General features: G+C 41.4%; 2 protein-coding genes across 2 annotated transcripts; both read right to left on the bottom strand.

Moving 5' to 3' along the window:
- Positions 1 to 246: 246 nt before the first annotated feature.
- On the bottom strand, positions 247 to 9675 carry fasn2 (fatty acid synthase 2). The gene is made up of 6 exons (XM_069696672.1): positions 8901 to 9675; positions 8324 to 8477; positions 7224 to 7384; positions 6811 to 7017; positions 6510 to 6691; positions 247 to 5772 (listed from the first exon to the last, which is right to left on the bottom strand). The coding sequence occupies exons 1-6, from the start codon at positions 8992 to 8994 to the stop codon at positions 247 to 249; spliced, it is 6324 nt and encodes a 2107-aa protein (XP_069552773.1). The 5' UTR covers positions 8995 to 9675.
- Positions 9676 to 10774: 1099 nt separating this feature from the next.
- Positions 10775 to 15894, bottom strand: LOC138619783 (retinol dehydrogenase 12-like). Its single transcript, XM_069696550.1, has 7 exons — positions 15721 to 15894; positions 15354 to 15469; positions 13045 to 13200; positions 12826 to 12930; positions 11920 to 12129; positions 11582 to 11774; positions 10775 to 11029 (listed from the first exon to the last, which is right to left on the bottom strand). The coding sequence occupies exons 1-7, from the start codon at positions 15732 to 15734 to the stop codon at positions 10927 to 10929; spliced, it is 897 nt and encodes a 298-aa protein (XP_069552651.1). The 5' UTR covers positions 15735 to 15894; the 3' UTR covers positions 10775 to 10926.
- Positions 15895 to 18537: the final 2643 nt, after the last annotated feature.

The following is an 18537-nucleotide window of genomic DNA, read 5'->3' as shown; positions in this document are numbered from 1 at the left end:
TGTTTATAAAACTGAAATACAAAGATTGATCAAAACAATGACCAGAGCCCAAAGTTTTCACAAAACAGAGTACAAACAAGTGGCATTAACAAAATAATTCTGCCGTATATGTGTAGAATGGCCATCAAAAGTGTTCTGTTGAATCTGATGGCATAATTTTCAACTATTCCAGTTTTATGATGTTCTAATCTAAGGATTAATTTGGTTTCTACTACTTGTGCAGTATAATATCTGCTCTTGAAGTGTTTACAGTCTGGTAGAAACATCATCCATGTCTTCAGACTCCTCATTTTCACCGAAACATTCAGCTCCTTCACTGAGTAAAGCTACCACTGTTGATATTGTAGCATTGGGATCCAACAGTTTCACCAAAGGCACATTCAAACCTCTCTCCCGGAAGATCAGATTCTGCAGAGTCATGGCCTGCATGGAGTCAATGCCTAGGGATGAAAGAGGTGACTCGTCTTTCAGCTCACTCTGGTCCATGCCAACGGTCTCACAGAGCAGAGAGATGACATAATCTTTTGGAGAAACGGTGGTGGGCTGCTTTGTTTGAGAATCTGTCTCTTTGGATTTCTGGAAGGCATCCTCGACCAATGCGGACAGGCGCAGCGTCAAGGACGAATTTTGAGAGAGGACGTTGTACCTGATGTTTTTGAAGTGAAACCTGCAAACAGCTTGTTGGGGTCGGTTGAGGACGAGGCATTGCTCCAAGCCTTTATGAATCTCAGCCACATCCAACACCATCATCCCCTTTGCCTCCAGGAAGCGCTGGAAATGCTCTTTGTTCAAGAGCAGACCGAGGTTCAGCGCTCCCCAGTTAATGGACTGTCCGGGCAATCCGACTTTACGCCTGTACTGACAGAACATGTCGAGGAATGTATTGGCTGCTGCGTAGTTTGTTTGCGATGCGTTTCCCAGGAAAGCCGAGATGGAAGAGTAGCACACAAAGTAATCTAAACGACAGTGCTGCGTTGCATGGTGCAAATTTAAGGCACCATTTACTTTGGGTCTGAAAACCTTCTCGTAAAGAGATCTGTCAAGAGTCTCAATCAGGCCGTCATGCAAGATAACTGCACTGTGAAACACCCCTCTGATTGGACATTGAGGGAACTTTTGGCCGATGACACTGATAACTTTGTGCACATGCTCAGAGACGGATATGTCACACTCCATGGTGGTGATGCTGTTTCCACACCGTTTCTCTACATTGCTTATTTCTAGCTTCACATCATGTGTGGGCTTGCTTCTGGAGATTATGACAATGTGCTCACCGCCTCTTTGCGAGATGAACTTGACAGTTTCAAAGCCCAGACCGGATAGACCGCCTGCCACTATGTACACCGATCTCTTTCGAAAAAGCTGTATTTTTGTTGGCAGCAAAGGAATCTCAGACATTGTACTGCCAACATCTTTTTCCAGAACCACCACAGCCAGTTTGCTTGAGTTGAAGTAGGATTGTGGTTTCTCTGAATTGAGGCTCTTGCTTTCAGATCTCAGACTCTGAAAGGTAAAGCTTTCAAGAGCAAATTTCCTGCTCAGGTTCAGGGACTTTAGCCAGTGATAAATGTGTGGTCTCTGTGCTCTCAGGGAGCCCTTTTGCAAAACAGCTGGCATCTGAATTGTCTGCACATGAACACTTTCCTTTACACTTTGAAACATGTCCTGAGTGAGCAAACAGTGCATCTGAGATTCGCAGACGATGACAACATGTTGGATGCCGGGAAGGTTGCAAATTTTAGTAGCCAGAGACTCATCGAATGGAGGCAGGATGACAAAGGCATTGACATCTACAAAAGAGACATTGCACTGTGTACCAACAATCACGTTCCAGCCTGATTTGTAGGAGGTAAGTGCCAAGACTTTCACCAGAGCAGAATCAGGCTCAGAACACACGATCCCTAAATTATGTTTATCTCTGGGCAAGGCTCGATGCATGATCTCCCATGCCAGCACAAAGTAGGAGACACATGGTGTTTCTTGGAGGAAGGAGAACATTTTGGTGCAGTAGCACACATCCTCTGGAACTCTGACCTTACTAGCAGCCACTATAGGATAACAGGAAGCAACATGGTCTCCCACTTTGAACTTCTGTACATCTTTTCCTGCTGCTGTTATGGTTCCACTGAAGTCCAGAGTGAGTAGCTTGTGTTTCTGAGATGAATGTTTGTCCCAGTACAGTGTCTGGCCGAATTTCAAATGTGAAGCGCTGACGGGGAAGTAATCCGATGAATGAACACACATTTTACTGGGCCGGATTTCAACCGATGTGTCACCGATTGGCTCGGCTTCCTTGTCAACGTGAATGGCACTCAGTTGGGTCATCTTGTGTGCATCAGCTGTCTGAAAGACACAAGTTTCAGACATTGTAGAGGTGTAACTGCCCTCTGAAATGTCATTAGCTTCTGGTGGGGTACGTACAATGGAAGGTTTCAAAACCAGCCCATCTTTTACCACCAACTCTGGATACTTGCTGCAAGGATATGATCTTAGGACCTCAAAAAGAGCTGCAATGTCCTTCGCAGAGATAGTGCCTATATCAACCAACTGAAAAGAAAGATCCGGTATCTCTGCAGCGAATGATCTTGTCATACCACAAAGAGCAAAACCTGGACTTATGTGGTGTGATGTGATTTCAGATGAACAGTAGGTTACTGCTCTTATCGAGTTTGGGAAATGAATTCGCTTCAACTCGAGGACTATTTGGCGGAAAATCTCACAGCAGCTCGCCAGATTCTGCAAGATGCCATCAGCTGCCATTGATGTCAGGTTTTTGTTGCCCCACAAAAACAAGACCTCATCAAAGTTTTTCTCAATATCTGTGATATTGAGATTTACCAAGAGAGAAGGAAACCCGTGGCTCAAGATATCTTTTGCATGTGTGAAGGAAATGTATTTAGATTTTGAATCCAAATGTTGTTGCAGACCTTTAGAGATCCCAGTATTGTCACAGAAGACCAAAGCCTTTGGGTGAGGAGCAGGAGGGGAACCTTTGGGGATGACACTGAAGGAGTTGTGGTAAAAGTACTCCTCAACCACATGAGAGCGGCTGCCAAGGTACTTGATTATCGCATGCTTAACCTCAACCAACACTCTGCCCTCCTTATCTGCAAAGCAGCCACAAACCTCCAAGTGATCAGCACCCACATTGGTTGCTCTCAGATAGACAATCATCTCCTTTTGCAAGGGTTCAAACACCGTCAGACTTCCTATTTTGGCAGGAAATCCTGACCTACCAGCAAATCTGTGCTCTACTGTAACTGGGAGAAGCTGCATCAGATAATCCAACACAACGGGATGAATGTAGTAGTCATGCAAATGAGACTGCAGTTCTTCTGGAACTGAAACAGCTGCAAACGCCTCCCTCAAATCTTCCCCATAGTGCACATCCCCCTTGTTCCGGAAGATGTCTCCATACTGAAAGCCTCCTTGAGAGAGATACCCATAAAACTCCTGAGAGCTCAATACAGATGTGCATCGTTTGTAGATGGGGCTCAGTGAAATGCACTGCTCCTCAATCAGTCTCTCTTTCTTTGAAACCACTGTGCCTGATGCATACACTGCAGAGGGGGAGAGTACCCTGAAACTAGTTTCTTTCTCCTTTGGTTCCAGTTGCACCTTCATTTCAGGGGAATTCTGGGTTAAAACAAATGGACTGTGAAAACTGACACTGAGCTGTAGTGAGTTGAGGGGTACTTTTGGTTTAGCACTGGCCAGGAATGCAGCTAAACCCAACTCGGCGTACAAGGCACCAGGGATGATGGGTATATCATTGTGCTTGTGCTCTTTCAAGTAAAAAGAAGAGTCAGATGTCAGATCACAGCTGAAAATATTGCTCTCACTTCCTGTCTGACAGAGCACAGGATGATTACTTGCAGTGTTTTTCTGTGCCACTCCGATGATGACATCTCTGTTTGAACAATCAAACTGGTATCTTGGGAAAGGCAGTGGTATCGTCTCATAACCTCTGTAGAAGGTGTTCCAATCTACCTGAACACCCAGTTCGAACAGTTTAGAAACAACAGACATGACTGATTCATGATCTTTCTCTGGTTGCACCGAGGCAAGAACAGCTGTGTCATTTCCCAGAGATTCCATGATGTTTCTCTGCAGCGCCCTTCTTGGGCCAATCTCTACAAAGACTGGGTTCTTCTTCCCTTTAGCTGCCGACCTCACTGCCTGCTCGAAAGCTACTGGCTCACGAATGTTTCTCGCCCAGTATTCACCGGTGCAGAAATCTCCCTGTTGGACTTCTTTGCCCTTTACTGTTGAGAACAACTCTGTGTCAAGATCGTTCATCTGTAAGGAACCAATTGTCTTCTTGACCTCTGGCAGGATCGTGTCCATCAAGTGGCTGTGGTAAGCAGTGGGAACATCCAGCACATGAAGGAACAGATTCTGACTGTGAGCAGAGTTACTGAGCTCCTTATGGAGACACTCAATTGCATCTGCATCACCTGAAAGGGTGCAGGATATTGGGCTGTTGAAAGCAGCAAAGCAAACTCTACCAGAGTAAAGAGGGAGAAGAGAAGTTACCTCTGATACCGCCATATTGCTTATCACAAGCATCTTCCCCCCGGTGACTTTGCTCTGGAGAGTGCTGCGGAAATGTATGACTTTTACTGCATTCTCAAGAGACAAGATGCCGGAGCAGTGAGCGGCTGCAACTTCACCAATGGAGTGTCCAAGAATCGCATCAGGCTTGACTCCCCAGTGCCTGAATAGAGTTGTAATCCCAACCTGGACAGCAAAGAGGAGTGGTTGGACAACGTTTGGTTTTTTGAAGTCGCTACTCTCAAATTCACTCTGAAGTGTCTCCATGATATTTAGAGTACTCAGACTTTGGAAAAGCTGCGTAATCTCTTGGATCTTCTCTCTGAATATAGGCTCATATTTTAGTAGCTGCTTGCACATGCCATGGTAAGTGACGCCATTTCCACAGAAAACAAACACTAGCTTTGGATCCGAGTATGCTCGGCTGATATTTTTGCCAACGGTGGCACTTAGATTCTCTTTAAGGTCGACCACAGATGATACCACAATGGCCTTTCTGTATTTAAGTTTTTGGTGGCTCCTTCTGCAAGCTGATGTGTACACCAGAGAGTCTAGATCAACTTTGTTATCGGCCTCGAGCCGTTTAATGGTGTCTTCCATCATCATAGTAAGAGATTTAAAGGAATTTGCTGACATGACAAAATACTTCACTTGCTTCTCGTTTTTCTTTTGCCCAACACATGACTGTGTGTGCTCTCTGACAATAGCATGTGCATTTGTTCCCCCAAAACCAAAGCTGTTGACTCCTGCAATTCTTGCACCGGAAGCTTCCCACCTTTGTGTTTCCTTGGGAATTTGAATGTTCAAGGCTTTGGTATCTACACTGGAGGTTTCATCAGAGTAGAAAACTGAGGGAACAATGGTCTCGTGCTTCATCATTAGAAGAACCTTAATGAGTCCGGCCACCCCAGCTGCAGATTCAGTGTGTCCAATATTGCTCTTTACTGAGCCAATCCGTAGTGAATCCGAACCAGGAGGTCTGGCTTTAGCAATGACGTTCGATATGCTTCCCGCCTCTGTAGGATCTCCCGCTGGGGTTCCAGTCCCATGTGCCTCGATGTACTGGACATTTGCATTGTCAGACTCGGAGTAGATTCTGCGCAGCAGCTCCTCTTGTTGTGTCATGGAGGGTTTGGTGATCGGAGTGACTGTGTGTCCATCTTGGTTGACTGCCGTTTTCCTGATGACACCCCAGATATTGTCATGGTCTTGAAGAGCCTGTAAAGCAGCAACAAGACTCTTTTTTTTTTTTTATTTTTTAAATCAAGTAGCCTATGTGACACTAATGTAGCAATGACATGGGAACTCAATATGATGATAATTACCTCCACCAAGGAGGGGATGGCTTCAGTGTGGTTTGTTTGTCCTAGTTTGTCAGCAGGATTATGGAACAACTACTGGTGCGATTTCCATGAAACTTGGTGGAAGGGTGTAGCATGGGCTAAGGAACTACCCATTACATTTGAGAGTGGATCCGAAACATGAGGTGACATTTGGACTATTAGATGCTATACATCTTCAAATCTAGTAGATGGCAGTAAAGTTAAATAGTGACAAAACTTAGGCAGACATTAAAATAAAATGACTGTATCAGGGGGCAGACAGGGCTGAAAAAAGCATAATGGATTTTTTTGAAGGTCTACTGGGATTTGTCCTGGTATACCCGAGGGCCAGTACACTCGGTGAGAGTCAGTAGAACCAAAAACTGGTACAATTGTAAAATTGCCACAACTTCAAAGATACCCAGACATATATAGTGGTTGCAGTTGTAAATTAAAACGGCAAGCAGTGATATGCGGGGCTTCGCACGCCGCACATCGGAGATCCCGCTTTCGCACCATCGGTGCTTGGGCCCTAATAAAGGAGTGGACTATTGGCCTTAGTGGAGGTCTGGGTTCTGAGTGCCCTTCTAATTAGATATCTGATATGTTGTTCCACTCTTTCCATATTCTGACCTTTTTCATTGGCTTCAGGAGAACCACCCCACAGCCCTCCCCTCGACCGTAGCCATCTGCTCTGCTGGAGAAAGGTTTGCTGGTCCCATCAGGTGAGATCATCTTGGCCTTGCTGAGCGCAACAAACACTCTTGGCTCAATGATGCAGCTGACCCCTCCACAAACAGCCATTTCACAATCTCCTGATAAGATAAAACATACTTTATGATCTCTACCGATAATATTTTAACGCCGGGTTTTAAAATAAACCACAGTGCAAGATCACTGTGTGTTATTGGCTTCAGTTAGAAACTGCACACACCTTGTTTAATGGATTGACAGGCAAGGTGAAGAGCCACAAGGGACGATGAACAGGCACAGTCTATGGACAGGGAGGGTCCAGTGAAGTTGAAGATGTAGGAGATTCTGTTTGCTGCAATACTCATGGCGAGGCCTGTGCCAGTCCAGTGGTTGATCATACTTGGGTGCATGTGTGCAGCATTTGTTTCATAATCTCTGTTCATTATCCCTTTAAATCAAAGCAACATAACACATGTTAAATGCATTTTTCATGAATATTTTGTATAATAATGATTTTAACAGGAGTAAAACTTGATACCCATATCTGTTGTAAAAAGTCAGTTTAAGGACATGAAAGTAATAATTTAATGTTCATGATTTTAATGGAAAACGATAAAGAACACAAGAACTGGAGACGTGTTTTTACCATCTTACCGAAAAAAACTCCTGTCCTGGTCCCACTGGCTTTCTCCATAGGAATCCCAGCATTTTCTAAAGCTCTATAAACACACTGAAGGAGCTGTTTCTGTTGAGGATCCATTTGTTCCACTTCACTGTCACTGATGCCAAAAAACTTGTGGTCAAATTCATTGAATCTGAAAGTATTTAACATAATTAGATCAGCTTTAGGAAAAAACACATCTCATAATTCAAAGTCTCTCAATAATATGTGTTTTAATAAATGTTGCTTTTCATGGATGTTTGACAGTCATTGTACAGAAAGATTTATGTTGCAGAATCTGAAACTGGAATTCTGTTTCCAGTTGAGCTCTCCTAAAAAGTTAAGTCATTTACCCGAAAGCACAATTTCAGTGAAGTAAGGGACATCTTGTATGGACTTGAAATAAAAATATATACACACATAAATATATTTGCATATTCAGGTCTTTTTTCAGTGAGGGAGGAGGAAGATGTCATTTCATGAATTTCTACCCAAGAACATTTGCATGGTAAACTCTTTTCAGACACTAAATGCTTTTCAAAAGCAAAATATTTTTCATATTTCTCTGCAGATGTTTCAAGGGGATCTTGAATTGCTTAAAGTGAAATTAACCTTCTTAACCAGTTTCACACGAGAACATTGCATTGTTTAAACACCCCATACTGAAGGACTGATGACCGCTGATGGTGTTCTATCACTAACATTTCCCCCACAGCTACTCTTTCTCAAGGCATGTTCAATGCCTACGCCAGATACCAGGCTTATATATAGACATCCCATACCTGGTGGTAATCCTCAATCAGTGACCTCATCAGCAAATTACAGCACACCTGAGTTCAATCACGATCACTGGACTTTAGAAAAAAGTCAGGAAAATATTTTAAAAAAAAATTGACAGATATAATATAGACACAATATAAAAACTTGAAAGTATATCCAAAAAAAAATATTCAAATTGTTCAATAATCCGTCTTAAAAAGGAGAGAATCTAAAAGTAAGGCCAACAAACAAATGGACACATGTGGAGCTATAAAATGTAGTACACAAAATATTTAATCTATCTAGGCTGTATGATAAGGTTTAAAGATCGTACCCGTCAATGAGAGCAGCCTTGGCTGTGCGAGATTTCCCCGCTTTGTTGTCATCAGAGTCAAACCAGCTGGATAAATCAAATCTCTCTCTGGGAACTGGCACAGAACAGTTTCTCCCATCCACCAGAACCTTCCAGAAATTATCAAGCCCTTCTCCTGATGGGAGGAAAACATACATTTGTTATAACGCCTTAAAGCTCCAAAGCAGTAATTGTTTTATGGAATGAAATTTGATCATCGTAGCTAGATTTCAATCAAATAAAAATAATTACATCTTTTTTTCTTTTCTTTAGAATCACAAGGGCTTAATTTCACTTATTATGATTGTTGTTTAGATGTTGTAGATCTTAAGTGAACACGTTTTAATCAATTAATTTTCAGAGAAGATATTTAATGTTTTTGTAAAATAATGCAAAGCGTCTTTATTTTTAGCACATTGAGACATCTTTTTTTTTTTTTTTTTTACTTTTCTTTACATATGAGGCAGAACTTTTTTTTTTCAATGGCAAATTATTCAGTTACATAAAAACTCAATGAACAAACAAAACAAAAAAACAAAGTTCCCTAAATTCTGCTCACCTCCTGGAAAATTGCATCCGATTCCCACCACAGCGATGCCGTCCTCAGGTTCTTCCATCCTCACAGAACTTCCCTGAGAGAAAAAAAAAATCATAAACTATCACGTCTGCATCACTTTTACCTCCTGGCAGAATCATATCAACTTATTTCTGACCTTATTTCTAAACGGTGTAATTAGTCCGGTTTAGTCATGCACCAGGGCTTCCTTACATCCATCCTGCTTGCCGTTTGCCTCGGTGATAGTATCACTGCGAGACTCTTGGTTGAGTTTTATAGCCAGCTTCTTTTCTTTATGAAACATTAATGATTCACTGTATATGTGGCCATGGTGATGAAAGACTTCAGTGCACACATTTATGGCGCCTTGTAAATGACAAGACCCGGTTTAATGAGTAAATCAATATGTGGCACAGTGAGGTGACTCTGGGTCTGGTCTCATTGAGGCTCATCAAAGTCATTCCATAACTAAAAAAGTGTTTGAATGGGTAATCATTTTAAAGGATACCTCACAAATTCATGGCTTTAAAGACTAAAATCATGTTTACATAAAGCAACTGCAAGCGTTAAGAAATAGGTCATATATAATGAGTCATTAGTGCCATCATTATTTCATGGCACATTTTAAATAACAATAAGAACAGCCACATATTCTATGACAACATAAAAATTTTTTAGCTGGATAGTTTGTTTCATAAATGGCATTTCACAGAACGCTGTTGGAGGCCACATCAAGGGCGGATGTTTTTCTTTACCACATTTATATTTAATTTATTGCCATTGTCTATTGCAACAGAGAATAAATATAGTCGTATTAAAGTTAACTATTCATTTACTCCTTACTCTTTTTCAAGCAGGTGATGAAGCCAAGAGGGCGAAGGGTCATTAGTGATAAAATAAATGATCGACTTAAACTGACTATCCTTAGGTTATAAAACATTTGAAATATTTGTCTGGGGAAAAGGGAACTGAAGTGAAATTAACTAAACCAGTTTAATTAATAAACTGTAGGTCAAACTATAACAAAAATGATCTGTCATGTGGACCTTTTTCTCGGCAGATAGTCTTACATGTAATTAAGCACAGGTGTATTCTATTAGCGATAGCCGCATGCTGAGGGTCGGTCCCAATTAATGGAACAGAGCCATCGTTGGCGCACCTGCGTTTCATCTACTGTGACAAGCCTGCCGTGAAAAACATTTCCTCAATATGAATATTACTAATATTACCATTACTGACCACTAAAAAAAATACCAAAACAAAAATATTTTCACAGTAAAATCAATTTAGCAAATGAAAGTGTTTAATCCCCTTTACTTTTTTTTAACACCATTTTTTTTTTAATGATAATTGGACATTTCTACACTCAAAACAGGTGTTTTAGAAATGTTGCACATTTAATAAAAATCTATAACTGAAATGCGTCTTTTACAAAAGTATTCAGACCCATAGAGACACAAACTGTTGGGCTGATCGACCACCGTTGGGTCATTTGGGAGAGAACGTCTGATGTTAAAAGACCTAAAACGCCTAAACACACCATGATAGACCACCGACGATGTGTTCATGTACACCTGAAGATGTACTTTACAAATTGCCTGTTTGTTTTTTTTCCCCCATTATAAGTAAGTGTGTAGTTGCTAAAAACTCTTTTCCATAAACTTAAATACTAAGCATCTGGAAACAGACAAAAACACAATCATGTAGTGTAAGTATTAGTTAACTGTCAGAGAATTCAGGCACAGAAAATGTACAAGACGTGGACAACACTGTAGACAAAACAATATTCAGATAATCAATACAAACTTGAATGAAAAAGAAAATCAGTATCATAAACTTGACATAAACTTAATATTATCTTTATTAGAAATAATTAATATGCAAAACAAACACATACAAGAACTATAAGTAGTATGTTAAGACAATTGTGCCTCATTTCCTGGCAGGGCGGATTGGTGATATATTGCATCATTTAGTAAACATAACAGACGGTCAAGATTCATTTATTTTTTTTCAAATCCAGGTGTTTTCATTCCCACGTTACGGAGAGCATTCGGCAGCTCAGCTCCCACAACTTCTTCGCCAGGTCGTCGTCCTTGGCGGCCGCGCAGCAGCTGGCAGGAGCACAGTCGCTGCAAGCAAAGATTTATTTAGATCATCTCCTGAACACATTCGTGGTCCTGTCGGCTGTTTAAGTTCGGCGATATCTATTCTGTCCTCCTGCGAATGAGGTGAAATCCTGATATACTGCCGAGTACCCTTGGAGGGCCTGCATTCCCAGCATGCCTTGCCGAGATATCCGAGGCCTCCGAACGGGTCGGGAGGGCCGCTGAACATGATGTCAATAATTTTTCAAATCTGACGCAATGAAGCCAGCTTGTCGATTTTTTTTCCTACGTCTTTTGGTTAGAATTATTTGGTGTTTTTTTTTTTTTTACATGGTTTCTTGTTCATTTATAAGATTTTATTGCTGTAGAAATGTTAAACGTGTTTCGATTTCTACAATACTTCTGAGTGTCCATAGCGGGATTTGACGCTGAAGTTAGCCTTAGCTCAGCTTCCGACCTCACTGAAAGTTGCTGTGTTTCACTTTCAGAGGTCCCAATGTAAAGATGTTGGGGGACCACTGTATCAAAGACAGTTGCTGGAGACAGGAAATGCAACACGATGTCTGTATGTTGTACCTGTAGTATCCACCGCTCTCCTTCTCCAGCGACGGTTCCACGGCGCAGTAAATTGACGTCTGAGCTCCCTGCACAGAGTTTTTGGTGAAAGGACTGACCACCTTCATGACCAACTGCTGAAAGCCACTCAGATGGCGCCATAAGTCAGTCTGCACAACTCCAGGATGGAGAACGTACGCCGTCACGCCCGTGCCTGACAAAAAAAGAAAGAAAGAAAAGGTGAACGCTTGAATAAGATTACCGTTTAAAAAGGTGCTGCATTTTCTATTCTAATGAAAGATGCCAAAATCCTCTAAATATTGATCAAAGTAAAAACGCGAGGGTTTTAAAACAAAAACCTTCGAGGCGTCTGGCCAGGGAGCGGGTGAAGAGGACGTTGGCCAGCTTGCTCTGGGAGTAGGCTCGTCCCTTGTCGTAACTCTTCTCGCTGTTGATGTCCTCCAGGTTGATGGAGCCCCAGCTGTGAGCCATCGACGACACCGTGATGATCCTGGCCGGCGCCGAGCGTTTAATCAGGTCAATCAACAAATGCGTCAACAGGAAATGACCTGGAGAAGAAGGAAATAGTTCTAAAATTAGATTTGGAGTTTCAGGAAAAAAGAGAAAAGCTAACATGAATTATGGCAATAAAATATATATTTTTTTCTAATGACAGGACAGACCAAATAACAGGATTTTTCCACAACTTGAAAGTTTGTCTTTTTTTAATTTACAGATTATACAGATTTCTACCACGTTAACATGTGACAACCAGAAATGTTTATTCACAACAGATATGACTATGGACGATATGAAATTTTGGTGCACGTGTCCCACTATATATTCTCTTTATAAGCAAGTTGGCTCTGAATGGCCCCGTCTGTCATACCAGTAAATATTCAGTCTTACTTCAAACAGCAACATAAAGAGAGTTGAATTCAAGCAGCTCTGAGAGATCCGGTAGCAAGTCTGCCACCGAGTGGACGTCACATGTAGGTATAGTAACCGTTTAAATGCCCTGATATCTCTCTCGTCGGACATACAAGCAGCAAAGACTTGGAGCTGCTCTGCTCGAGCAATGTTGGTAGTCCACCGTGACAGAAAATCCAAATAATTAGCCACAAACACAACGAGCAATTTTATTTATCTTTTTTTTAGAATTAGTTGCAGTTCTGGATCGTAAATCTGGAAAAAACAAGAGGCCTCAGTGATGAAGCTAAAAGTCAGTCCTGTCCTCACCGATCACGTAACTCGGTTTTATTTACCCATGTGGTTGACTCCGATCTGCATCTCAAAGCCATCTGCTGTTTTCCCATAAGGACACACCATCACTCCGGCATTGTTGATGAGGATGTTGAGTTTTTGCTCATCTGTAAGGGGAGAGGGGAGGGGATGAGAGAGGGGAGGGGGGAGCATCGAGATCTAAAACTGCGTCATGGAGTCTCTTCCCGTGTTCGGTTTTCATCAGGAACAAGTGTCTTCACCTCTGTTGATGGCTTCGGCGAACTCTCTGATGGACTTGGTGTCCGACAAGTCGAGTTTCATGCAGGCGACACTGTCGCTGCCCGAGCTCTCCTTGATCTCTTTCACGGCCGCCCCGGCTTTCTCCATGTCCCTGCATGCTATGATGACCTTCGCCCCTACGCAGAAAAATACAAATAAGAAAATAAACGGAACAATAAACGAGGTCAAACATAAATATTTTGTGTATCAGCAGATATCAGAGTGAATGTGCGGCTAAATGGGCGAAGAGCGCCCTCTCGTGACAAACTGTGCACATAAACCCTCTGCTTATTATACTCTTAAATGTATCAGGAAAAACAGATGTCATATAACAGATTTTATAATTAACTTTGTTCCTCTTGACTTATCTTTTTTCTGCTGCTAATTCAAAGCTGATTTTTCAGCTTCTGGTAAGTTTTATTGTGATCTTCTCATCCCGCGGATCTAAAAGTCAACAAAAGTCCATAAGGCCACAACAAAAAGAGGTTCTCAGCTGTTTAGGACTAATATTGACTCTAGGAGGGGTCTCCATTAACCGGTAGATCAGGATCTTACCCGGTATTTTCTCAGAGGAGCTACAAAATGCAAGTATGTCAGCTACGCTCCAAACCTGTGGAACAAACTACCCGTTAGATATCAGGGAAGCTTTCTCAGGAAATACTTTTAAAACAAAGATGAAAAAAAAAACACATCTCTTTACATCCACCTTTAACTAGGTACCCTTGAAGCTCTCTTTCACTTGAACTACCGCGCCTTTAAAATGCATATTGCTTTATTTTATATTTTAACTCTATTTGTGTTTAATTTTATGCATTTTATCTGTTTCTTATGCATCTCATTTCTTTTCTATATATATTTTTTTTAAATGTTCCTTTATATCTGTTTTTATGTGAAACACTGCATGTCGTTTTCTTGCTGTACTGCATGAAGCTGCATTTCTTGTAGGAAAGGTGCTATACAAATAAAGTGTATTATTATTATTATTATTAACATTATGAATGTAACCATAGTAACTCTGCTGTGGGACCTCGTTACATGCTGAGCTTCTTTTCTTTCCTCCTACTCTTCAACTGACTCACACCTCACCATCCTTTTCTCTCCCGTAGCTTTTTCTTATTATCTGTTGTCTCTCCAGTCAGTTCCTTCGCTCGTGTAGTTTCTGTTCTTTGTTTTGCAGATGTCCCGCCATGGAGCTGCATGTCTCCACCAACAGTTCTTCTCTTCTATCTCTACGTGATGAAAGACTTCAGTGCACACATTTAAGGCGCCTTGTAAATGATTAGACCCGGTTTGATGAGTAAATCAATATGTGGCACAGTGAGGTGACTCTGGGTCTGGTCTCATTGAGGCTCATCAAAGTCATTCCATAACTAAAAAAGTGTTTGAATGGGTAATCATTTTAAAGGATACCTCACAAATTCACGGCTTTAAAGACTAAAATCATGTTTACATAAAGCAACTGCCAGCGTTAAGAAATAGGTCATATATAATGAGTCATTAGTGCCATCATTATTTCATGGCACATTTTAAATAACAATAAGAACAGCCACATATTCTATGACAACATAATTTTTTTTTTAGCTGGATAGTTTGTTTCATAAATGGCATTTCAAGGGCGGATGTTTTTCTTTACCACATTTATATTTAATTTATTGCCATTGTTTATTGCAACAGATAATAAATATAGTTGTATTAAAGATAATTATTTGTTTACTCCTTACTCTTTATCAAGCAGGTGATGAAGCCGAGAGGGCGAAGGGTCGTTAGTGATCGATTCGACTTAAACTGACTATTCTTTTAGGTTATAAAACATTTGAAATATTTGTCTGGGGAAAAGGGAACTGAAGTGAAATTAACTAAACCAGTTTAGTTAATAAACTGTAGGTCAAACTATAACAAAAATGATCTGTCATGTGGACCTTTTTCTCGGCTTTTTCTTCCTTAAAGAGGAGTTTTTTGTTGTTGTTTTTTTTACCTCCTAGTTTATGTGGGAATTGTTGAATTGTTGGGTTCCTCTATAATATTGTAAAGTCTTGCTGTAAGGACTTTAATGTGTTAAGTGCCATGAAATAACCTATGTTGTGATTTGGCGCTAGATGAATTGAATTGAATTGAATTGAATTGAATTGAATTGAATTGAATTGAATTGAATTGAACCATGACACAGCAAAAAATATAAAACAATAATATAATAAATACTGTTCTGATTTACAAAATGTTTATTGGACTCGGTGTGCAGGTTGTAATCCAAACTTTAGACTGCGGTCTTGACCGAAGAGTCGGACCTCACCTCTCTTTGCCAGGTCGATGGCCGTCTCCTTGCCGATGCCGGTGTTGGCCCCGGTGATGACCACCGTCTTCCCATCGAGTCGTTCCTCAGAGGACCAGGCACCCCGGAAGATATTTCTAAAAAATATTGGAAAAACCTGTTGAACGTCTCAACCGGCAAACTGGGTGCGACAGGACATGACATGACATCCTACCAACTCATAAAATGGTAGTTTACACTCATAACTGCAGTGATGAAGGTTTTCTAATGCCACCCAATTCAGTCTGTTTTCTTCTTTATGAAGGCTATAAGATACTTAAAAATAACTCAAAATGACAGAATATGTATTGGGTGTAGTATTTAAAAAGAATATGAAGATTATCCTCACCTTACTGCTTGCATGTCACGTGATTACAGTCGATTACTTTCGAGTCGAAAACCTCAAAACGTGGATTAAAAAAATAAATAAATCTTAAATGTCAAGATTTAAATGCCCGTAAAGCAACACAGACGTCTTAAAAAGCGCCTGTTGTGGATAAAAATAAAATAAAGTGGCGAAACGGAACTGTTGAAATATAACAACGTTTGGTAGGCTGGGATTTCAGCCAATCGGCTGCGACTCCACAGGTTTTGGACAACGCCGATTGGCTGAAGTGCGAATTGGAGGTCCGTCCTTTGTGGACGGTGCGCTCGATGGGAAATACTGGCTGAACCGCAGGGGTGGGGTGTCACAAATTAGGTTAGGCAACATGTGATAGAAAAAAAAGCTGTTTAAAAAAAAAAAAAAAAAAGTTTTTTTTTATTTTAAATCATGTTTAAAAAAAAAAAAAAAAAAATCAGCTCTGACACGTTTTACAGTTGTTCTTGCGCTTCTTTTTCTAACAGCGAAAACGATCATTATAATGTTCATATGTTATAACATTAGTTGCAGCAATTTAAATAGACTTTAAATTTCACGTTTATTAATTTGAATCTTTAATATGTTTCAGTGATGATTATATGTATGCTGTTTATAACTGTCGGGTCATGCGGCAGTAAGTTACTGATGAACGGGAAGTCAGAATGACATTGCAAATAATGTTAGTTACACAACAAAACAACAAAAAAAACAGTACAGCTTTACTCAAAATTTGATTGGAGGATCAGTATGAGCTGTAAATTCAGATTTCAGACCTCTTTTTTGCCTGGTTGATGGCTGGTGACAATTAATCCGAAATAATTGAGCCTTGAATTAATTTTGTTCAAGAAAATAGTTTTACACAATCAGTTCAAGCACCAAATCGAACTGTAAGTTACCTCAACGTGCTCAAGGTCAAGACGTTATAGTACAACAGGAGAGAAATCCTTCAATACTCGCAAGCACTTGGCAATGTGTCATAACCACCTGTAGCCTATAGGTCTATATATATGAATAATGTTATATTATTAAGGCCTTTCTTATATGTTATTAGTGATCTTTCCAAGCAAGGTGAAATTCCTTTTTTGTGGAACATCGCTTCCTTCCATCTTTTGCAAAGTCTGCTTTAAATAGTGAGATTGCAGATTGCAAATTGTACTAAGGAGCTATCCTCCTCTGATCCATTGCTTTCTGTTTTGCAATGTTTTTGCATAAACTCCAGTGTGCCTGGTTAACGGTAATTATTACCATAATTACTTGTAGCAGTTATCGTAATTATTCTTAGAAAAAAAAGTAATGAAGTGATTATTTAATTAAGTTACAAATTAAATGATACAGGAAAAGCTAGGCCTTATGCTTACTTGGTCAATTTTCTTTTTTCATCACAAATATGTAGCCTACTACCACATATTATTAAAAAAAAACTTCCAATATGTAATATACTGTAGTAATTTAAAAAAAAAAGAATAATTGTTGCAATAAATAATATCCTAAATACAAACTTGAAAACAGATCCAGGTAAATAGTAAAAAAAAAACAACCTAAAAAGCATGACAAGCACTGTTATTGTTTACTCTCGTGATCAGCTGATCGCGCTGAGTAGACCTCTACTGCTGCTGCCCGGAGCGAGGCCTGAGATCCCCGTTGAACTTCGGAGAAGACGGCGGGGTTGCAGAGCCGGAGCTAAGCTGAAGGCGGAAAGGAGGAAATACAAACCAGCGGTACCGGAGATCTTAATGGGGAACGTGAGGTCGTTGGCCAACAAGACGGACGAGCTCGGCGCTGGTAAAGACCCAGAGAGAGTACCGGGAGTGCAGCATCACGTGTTTCACCGAGACGCGGCTGCACTCACATCTCCCGGACCACAGCGCGGCCGTACCCGGCTTCAGGACTGTTCGGGCGGACGGAGACGTTGTTCGGAGCGGCAAGAAGAAAGGTGGAGGGATTGCAGTCTATGTGAACGAGAGGTGGTGCAATCCCGACCACGTGTGTGAAGGAACGTTTCTGCAGCCCGGACATTGAACTTCTAGCCGTGGGGATGCGCCCTTATTGTTTACCGAGGGAGTTCACGTCCGCCATCGTTATCGCTGTGTACGTTCCTCCATCAGCTGACGTAGAGGCAGCAGTGGACACCATCCACTCCACTGTGGCTAAACTGCAGACTAAGCATCCCGGTGCGTTTTTGGCAGTTACTGGAGACTTTAACCAGTCTGGATAAAGTACTGCCAACTTTGCACCAGTATGTGAACTGCCCCACCCGGAACAATAAAACTCTGGACTTACTGTATGCTAATGCCATGGATGCATACAGTGCTGCTGCCCTTCCCCCCCTTGGTAGATCAGACCACAATCTGGTCCTGCTGACTCCCAGGTATGTCCCCCTGGTGCAGAGGCAGCCTGTGACCACCAGGACTGTGAGGAGACGGACACAGGAGGCTAAAGAAGCCCTGCAGGACTGCTTTGAGTCCACGGACTGGGATGTGCTGTGTGGACCACATGGGGAGGACATCAACAGCAGGACGGACTATATCACAGAATACATTAAATTCTGTGAACACACCACCGTACCATCCCGGACTGTAAAATGCTTCCCCAACAACAAGCAGTGGATCACCAGTGACCTGAAAGTTCTTCTTAATAAGAAGAAAGCAGCCTTCAGGTCTGGGGACAGGGATGAGCTCAGGAGAGTGCAGCGCCACCTGAAGGAGAAGCTCAGGGAGTGCAAGGACTCCTACAGGAGGAAGCTGGAGGCCAAACTCCAACAGAACAACGTGAGGGAGGTGTGGACCGGTATGAAGGAGATTACTG

The sequence above is a fragment of the Brachyistius frenatus genome, unplaced genomic scaffold (genome assembly GCF_029030835.1).
Source record: "Brachyistius frenatus isolate BFR_SWC_R1_liver_20210118 unplaced genomic scaffold, ASM2903083v1 Contig_21, whole genome shotgun sequence".
Taxonomy (NCBI): domain Eukaryota; kingdom Metazoa; phylum Chordata; class Actinopteri; family Embiotocidae; genus Brachyistius; species Brachyistius frenatus.
Note: the sequence above shows the minus strand (reverse complement) of the source record. Positions and strands in the feature narration are given on the sequence as shown.